This window comes from Euphorbia lathyris, chromosome 1, assembly GCF_963576675.1.
Source record: "Euphorbia lathyris chromosome 1, ddEupLath1.1, whole genome shotgun sequence".
NCBI classification, from domain to species: Eukaryota; Viridiplantae; Streptophyta; class Magnoliopsida; order Malpighiales; family Euphorbiaceae; genus Euphorbia; species Euphorbia lathyris.
In genome coordinates this window covers 122,449,450-122,457,946 of record NC_088910.1, presented here as the reverse complement: position 1 = coordinate 122,457,946, position 8,497 = coordinate 122,449,450, and the positions used below count along the sequence as shown (strand labels likewise).

Below are 8,497 nucleotides of genomic sequence, written 5' to 3'. Positions count from 1 at the left end.
TCTGGTTGTAACTCCGGTCGTTCGTGATGGTTCTGACATGTTCTTTGTGTACCTTTACCCAGATGTTGGTAAAAAAGGTCCACGATCACCGCACCAATGATAACTTGTCGGATTTAATTCGATGGTCCTCGTCGTAGTTACCTGCAAAACAAAACCGGAGACAGGATCTCCGGGAAAACTCTCCGACGATCAAGTCAGTTTTATGTGGAAGGCTAGTAGATTGATAATAGTATTGAGGGGAAAAATGTCAACCTACCTCCCCATTTGCTTTCATGTCTCTTTTATAAGTATCTCTAGGTAACCGCCGAGGGCGGTTACTCTTTCTATGCCACGTCCCTTACGTGGCCACCAACGTGGTTTCGTTTGTTTGAGTGGGAGGTTTAATGCCCTGTTAGGATTTCGGGGCGGTTATCCGCTTTACCCGCTTCCTTTATTAGGAGCCCATTTGATCTTGAACCTTGGGCCTAAGTATAGGTTGGGCCCGTGTTTATGATTCGGCCCGGTTTGGCTTCGCGGATCATCAACATTAAATTGCGATTTTGAAGGCTTAAACGATGGAATTTGCCCAAAAACGCACGTAGAACATGAGCAAAAGCTGATGAATTTTGATCTTTTGCCAGTTTCCAATGAAAGTAGAGTCTGAAACCACTAAAAACCGAAACCTCAAACTTATAAAAAATTACAAAACTCCCATTACATCAAATCTTTCCATAAATATACACGCTTGCTCTTCAACCGCAACGCTAACCGTTCTCAATATAGATTCAACAACCAAAACAATCACTTTACCCCATATATTCCATTATATAATAGTACATTTTCAAATAAACAAATAATGCTAATAAAAAGGGTTTGGATTTTGTTTTGGTCTCCAAGTTGAAGAAGCGTATACAATCCTAGAGAAACTTAATGTTTTGGAACACCAACTAAAAAAGGATGTTAGTAAAGGCACCTTTCATCAGCAAAAGCAGCAGCATAAACTATCCCAAAGTTGACACTATAAATCATAATAAAGTATCCCATGGCCATGAAATGAAATATCATATTCATACAAGATGACACCAACTATTTAGGGACCACATATATCATTTTTATATTTTGAGTTCTTTGTCTTGCATTTTTGTTAATCTCCAAACCTATATTTGTATAATGTTTTTGTCTTTATAACAAAAACAAAATGAAAAATATTCGACACAAATATTAGAAAGAAAGTTCATAAATTACATACTTTATTTTAAATAAGAGCCGCCAAGTAGCTGATTCAATCACTTAACAAGAGAATTTAGTAATGTAAATTAACACCGTTAAATATCCATATTTTTAAATCATAAAGATAACGAGTCATTTATAAGTGTGCGATAATCTTCACTTTCTAAGTGTTTTTTTTTTTATAGCGAGTTAGGTTTAAGTTTAAATTGTATGAGAGTCTTTTAGTCACTTGCGGAGCCAGGATTTGAGATTATGGAGCTAATTTTAGTCCTACAGTGAGGCGGTGAGAGGGGGTGGACTTCAATACCTGCGGCACCGTGAAAGGAGGAAGCGAGGAGGAGGAGGATTGAAAATAAAGAAAGAAAGGGTTCAGACATCAGAAGAGAGGGAGAAGGTCCAAGAGGAGAGGGGCGGTGACGGATGGAGGATTCAGTGACACAGGATTCTTGTGGTGGTCTCTCTTCATTTATGGATGCTAAATTGATAATTTTTTAGCGTTTTTACCTACAAAATTTAAGCACCATATAAAATTTCCATAGAATTATCAGCGTTTTCCAGCAATCAGTGGGTGCTCAAGCCTCCTGGATCTGTTTCCTGGAGAGGGGGGCTAATTCTGATGGAGAGTACGTCCTGCTCGTATTTCGCCAGAATAGGGGAACTTTGGCCCTCCCAAGCACTAGGCTACCTTTGCTACTGCTTTTAGTCCAATTTTGGGATACTCATTGTTGATTATTTGTAAACTAGTTAACTTGACGGATAAAAAGGATTCAAGTTGATTACGTTAGGAATCTCAGAGTTTCAGTTTTAATATACCTATTAGATTAAGTGTGTGCCTAATGGTTTGGGGTGTGTCCGAGGGTGTGCCAACCTAATTGGGATGTTTTTCTCTCTAACTTCTAACTTTCAGTCTTTTAATAGACTTTATACCTTCCTATCTCCTTTAATTTGTCATTTTTTTTTCACTTTTCCCCTTTAATTTAGAGGACGACTTATTAGGCTCCTTGACTCAAGAAATATAACAATTCGCACCCCTTATATGCTATATGGTATTGCACCTTCCAGACACATTTTGCATCCACTCTAATACACGTTCCGTGTCTTGATGTGAATTATTCCTTCATTGCTTTGAAACATATATATATATAAAACTAAAAGGCATAAAATGTTATATTTGATGAGTTGAGAGAGTTAACACGGACTGAAAAAGTATCAAGCCTTTTTAATATAAAAAAATGGAAGAGGGGCCATAAAAGATGTTCCAACAACTTGATGGATGACCTGATTATGAAAAAAGAATAATAAAAAAACAAAAAAACAGATATCAGCAGAAAGAAATATATCTGTATAAATCTTGCATCATGAAATAGAGATCGTTCCTTCCAATTAATGGAAGAAAAAAAAGAAAGCAAAACTATTTAATTTCCATATATATATATATAGCTATTAATTTAATTTGATCTATGGCATGCCTAAACTATATAATAAAAAGTAAATTAACCAGCTAAATCATGTAACAACTGAGCCCCCATCAAATTCCTGTAAGGCAAATTCTGAGCTTCTCCATCTAAAATAGAGTACTGAACTGCTTGACATTCATCAATATGATCTCTTGGGTAAAATAGAGAGCTCTGTGAAGCAGGTGAGAATGCTAAACTCACTCCACTTTCACCATGCTGTTGTAACCCTAATGTCAACGACACTCCTCCACCGTTGAATCCACCATGATTATGATGATTATGATGAGTAGCATATGAAACTCCACCTGTTCCTGTATGGTGATTGTAGGAAGAGAAGTCAAGTTCAACTGCACCAAATGCAGCTGATCCGAATATCTTGGAAGTGTCGTTTTTGTCTGGGTTTGATGAGATGATTGAGGAAAGACATTCTGAATCGATCCGAAGAAGTTGATCTGCTGTTGGTTTTTGATCTGATGTTGTTGTGTTCATGTGATTAATGGTGTCTTCTAGATCTGTCATTCCGTCGGAGGAAGCACCAGCAGTCATGTTGTTGTGTTCTTGGTCTTTTGCTTCTTCTGTGTACATTTCTTCAATCATGGGTTTCCATAGCCTTACTCTTGCATTTATGAACCAATTTGAAACCTGTTTCAATTTATCAAATGTTACTCAAACCTCAAACCGCTTAAACTAGAGATTTTATGTTGACTTACTTAAAATCTATCTAAAAAGTATTGAAATTTTTTGGCTTAGGAAAACTTTTTTTTTTGTTGGAAAATAAAATATTTTCTAATGTTTGACTACAATACTGAAAAATGAGAAGAAGTGGTGGGTGATTGTTATACTCAAAAGGTAAAAAGAAATGAAATAGAGTTCCAAAAGGTCCAGTAGAATGTTTTACTGTTTTTCAAAAGGTAAAACATTTGTTTCACTATATAACCTAAAATTTTCTATTAACTTATTTTCCTAAACAAACAAATAATGGAAAATCAAAAAAATATTTTAATGTATAATATTTTCCAGCAAACAAACGAGTTCTTACATATAATTGTCTCGTTTAATGAAAGTTTCAATGTGTATGATTATAACTAATTAAAAGTTTATAATATGTCAAATTGAAAGATAAATAGCTCAATACATAGTATTTAAAAGGAAAAAACTATCTTTCAATTTGACACGTTACTTATATCGCACACATTAAGTTGTTGTTTGCTGAATCAGTTTAATATTACTTATTTTATTTGTATTTAAAATTATATTTTTTACAACTCAAAATAAAGTTTTTACGATTTCTCTATAACTACATTAGTTATATAAAAAAATGATTTCAAACTATTAAAAATACAAAGTTTCTCATGCAAATAAAATAAATAAAGCTGATGAGTTTTATATTCATTGATTACTATAGAATTAATATATTCAATTATAATTCATCAAGGTTCATTGTGTTAAACTGAAATTAATACTTAATCAACAAAAAAAAATAATCAAAAACATTAGGAGCCTTAATATGTTTTTTTCCTATATATAACATGCAAATCTTAAATTATATTAAATTAATGGATCCTAAGAAGATATTCCACATTGATAATATAAAATAATTAAAGCAATGATTAGATTAAGCTATAGAGTGATGTGGACGTGCCTGGCTTCTTGAGAGACCTGTTTGGCGGGCTAATATATGTTTATCAACATCACTTGGGTATCTGCAAAAAGGTTTCAAATTTACCATTAAATAAAAAACTATATAATTAAATCATATATATATATATATACAGTAGTACTACAGGAACTACATTTCATACACACAAATAGAAAAAAATGGGCCCTATGAAATAGAATCAAATCCACAAAAATTATAAAAATAGGAACAGAAATAAATAATTGAATAGAGTTGAGTTGAGTTGGGTACAAACTAACAAACACATTGCATTTGTTTTTGACTAAGCAAGGAATGAAGTTACTGTCTTGTAATAAAACACACACATTTGCATTTTATTATTATACTCTTTTCTTAGAACAAAACATTGATTCTCTCACTATATCTCTTTTGTTTTCTACTTATATATAGACATTCAATTCCTTTTAGCTATTCTCATTCTCACTCAATCAAATCAATTCAGTTCAGAGTTTAATTACTGTTAAGACTTTCTTGATTCTTTCCGATGAGGAATCGAATCCAAGAAATCTTCCCGACTGTCCATATTTAGACATTAAGAGAGAGAAAGACACTGTGGCCATTTGTTTCTACTTTTTTGGTTGTTTAACTCCAAACAGTAGACATAATGTTCAGTTAGAATTGAGAAACAACTACAGTTAAATTCTATTGCATATCAATAATAGTTGAACCAAACATCTTGTTTTTTTAAGACATTCTCTATTGGTCCTATTTGAGGTTTAGGGTTTGTTTGATTCAAGTGTTGATGTATACTTTTAATTGTGTTAATTTTTTGTGATATATAATAGATATTAGTTGATTTTCTTTTCAAAATAGCTACCAAAGTCAGTGGCAAATGCAGGACTGCTCCCCATGGGGTAAAATTTTGCACCGGCCTATATAAAAAAAAGATTCACGGTATAAAATCTAACTACACTTTTCTAGATCAAGTTTTGTTTTTTCAATCCTATTTTATACTTTTCTAAGCCAATTTTTTTTTTTTAACATATAGATTTGGGAGGTCATTTTGCGCCTCCAAATCCCAAATCTGTTAGAGACAGGAGACCGAAACAACCATTGGTAGAGGTGGTTCCGGAGGCCGGGGAATCGCCATGTCTCCATCCTTGCAGATAGTTGTTTATCAATTTTAACCGAACATTTTTTATCTATTGTTCAACCAAACCAAAGAAGAAAGAAGCTACGAAAAATAGAACTAAACGGACATTAAGTCGCTATTAAGGCAACCGATATCTAGGCGTCATGGATCGACCCCCATGCTTTAGTTGCACTTAAAGCTACTAATGCGAGGATCTAACCCGAGATCTTTTTCATATTAAAAGAAGGAAAGAGAGGAAATTTACGGGTGAAGGAAATGCTCAAAAAGCCAAGCACGAAGAACAGAAACAGATCTTTCAGGCAAGCCTCTTTGAGGCCTCCAAGGATGAGTTTCCATCATAGTCATTTGTTGAATTGCTCTTTGTTGTCTTAAAGTTTGATCAAGTACTTTCAATCTAGGTGTCTCTCCTCTTGTTGTCCCTGGTGCAATTGGATCTTTCTCTCCCATAGCCTTCTTAGTTGCATATATTTGACCAAGAATCCCATCTTTTAAACACCTAAAATGCCTTGACATAGCCTTTGAAGCTAATGACAAGTACACCGTCGCCGCTCCGGCACCGGCCACACCTTCAAAACTTGCCACCACTGCCTTCATTTGATCACAATAGTGCCTGTATCTTCTATCTACCTAATAAAGATAGATAAGAGTGAAATGAAGTTTCTCAGCCAGCCATTGAAAACAAAACTAAAAAACAAAAAGGATTCATCTTTGATATTTGATAGATACATCCAAGGAAAAATAAGATGAAAACAAAGTTTGATATGTTAAAAAAAGTAAATTTTTTTAAAGAGGGTTTTTATCAAAAGCTAATATTGTCACTATGTGAGCATTAATGGAGAGGACCCAAGTCTCTAAATTAGTTCCAAAAAACAAAAGATTGAAGATTCCTCCAATTTATCAACTACCCAGCAAAAAAAAAAAAAAAGGTTTCACTAATTAAGATCAAGACACAACTTGTTCTTCCCCCTTTTCACCTATTTTAAAGTTTGTAACTTTACAGAATAAAAACAAGAAATTTCATGAAATTAATATAGATATATATACCTCTTCAAGCATTGAAAGTAGCTTTGATTTTCTCTTCTGCAATTCCATGAATTCAAGTGAACAAAGAGATTGTTTCCTTGAAGAAGATGAATTAGTACTAGTACTATTTTCATCATCCCAATTTTTCCTCTTTTGGGGCTTTTGTTGATCATTAATTTGCCTTGTTCCAAGGCTACAAAACTCATTCAATAGCTCTTGAACAGCTGCTAAGTACTTTGAATTCCTTGCCTGAAACTGCTGCCCTTGATTTTGATGATGTTGCAAGTTTGGTTTGGGCAAATAGTGATCATTATCTTGCATCATAGCTGATTTTCCAAAAAACCCATCTCTAGAACTTGATGAGGAATTCAAAAACCTCAATTCCTCTTGGTGATTTTGATGGGAATTAGTGTGTCTAAGCTCAAAAGACTGTAATCCAATAGTAGAAGGATTAGTAGAAGAAAGAGAGAGTGAAAGTCCTTGACTTGGTCTCTCATTTCCTTCACAAGGAAAAACACACCTAATTGAAGAATCATCAACAAGTAACCTGTTTTGTTGCTCTTGATTCCAAGAATCATGCCCAACTATAAGATTATGATGATGATTATGATTCTCACTACTAGTTTCAGAAATCCCAATTGTGAAATCATGTTTGTTGCTGAATTGATCATCATCATCCTCATCACGATCATGATGTTGTTGTTGTTGTAGATTCCTTGAAAACCCTATCATCTCCATCCCAGTAGTCAAATTGAAGATCTCTGGATTTGTTTCATAGCCATGGATGGGGTTACCCATATGGGCTTGGATGTTATTTGGATTACTTGATGAAACATCTGAGTAACAAAATCCAGCTGAAGATGATGATACTACCATGTTTCTTGACTTGTCTTCACACAGATGTCTAGCCATATATATATATATATGAATTGAAGAGAGATATAAAAAGAAAGGGGGAAATACTAATTAAGATCCTTTACTCAACCAACAAGGGCACGCCATTAAAGCACAGTTAAATAACATAAAAGCAATAGATCAATGTTCAAAGGTGAAATGAATAGGCTTTTTTTGAACAAAAATAGAAAGAATATTGAATTGGTTACTAATTTATGAGGAGACCATGAGTTAAGATAAAGGGTATTGAGATTTTACCAATTGGAGGAAGAAAGAGTTGAGCTTTATTAAAGAACAAGAACAAGAAGATGAGAGAAATGGAGAGTGAGGTTTAGAGAGAGAAAGATGATTCCTTTTTGTGTTAATGGAATACCCAGAAATGAAAATCAGAAACAAGAGATATAGAGGAAATGAAATGATGATGATGATGAGTCTCTAGCTATAGTAGCCATTGAAATGAGTTTAGTTTCTCTCTCTAGGCCAAGCCAAGTGGGTCAATTGAGCAAGTTATAAATGCATACAAAATAGACTTCCTTAGTGAGAAAAAAAATCATATAAAAACCCCTCAATCATTTCACACCCACCAATTAAAAATTAAGAATTTAAAATAATCCCTTTTATTTAAATATTATTTTAAAAAATTAAAAAATTAAAAAAAAATTAAAAAAGAAGAAGAAGAAGAATAAGAAGTTCCATAGTACTATAATGAAAAAGAAGCAAGAAGAAACAGAAAGTAATGATAGTCCTTTGCCTGCTACTCAAACTACAAGCCGCCACATGATCTTGTTCTTTGTTCTTGCTCTTCTTTATAAGGGTTATTATTATTATTGTGAGATTAAGAGTAATTAATTAATGATTAATGGTGAATTTTAATGATATTGAAATGATTTTTAATATATTTTTATAGTTGAGAATAATCCCAAGAAATCCTATTCATGGGTTTGTAGTGGTGGATTGATTGGAGTGTTTTGCTCAAACTCTTTTGTTTGTGGTCCTAAATAGAATCTTTTAGTACTAGTTTAAGTAGTTTATGGTAATTAACATTTTGGGTTTTGGCTTCCTTTTTCTAAAATCACAATAATATATGTATAATTCAATTTATTTCTTTGTAGTAATTGTTTTTCAGGTAATTAATAGATGCGT

The 8,497-nt window shown here is 33.3% G+C and overlaps 1 protein-coding gene across 1 annotated transcript; it reads right to left on the bottom strand.

Annotated features, from left to right (window-relative positions):
• Positions 1 to 2,530: 2,530 nt before the first annotated feature.
• On the bottom strand, positions 2,531 to 7,883 carry LOC136210845 (homeobox protein BEL1 homolog). The gene is made up of 4 exons (XM_066002266.1): positions 6,482 to 7,883; positions 5,682 to 6,064; positions 4,309 to 4,369; positions 2,531 to 3,308 (listed from the first exon to the last, which is right to left on the bottom strand). Exons 1-4 carry the CDS (start codon positions 7,370 to 7,372, stop codon positions 2,703 to 2,705), a joined length of 1,941 nt encoding a protein of 646 aa, XP_065858338.1. The 5' UTR covers positions 7,373 to 7,883; the 3' UTR covers positions 2,531 to 2,702.
• Between the last annotated feature and the right edge of the window lie 614 nt (positions 7,884 to 8,497).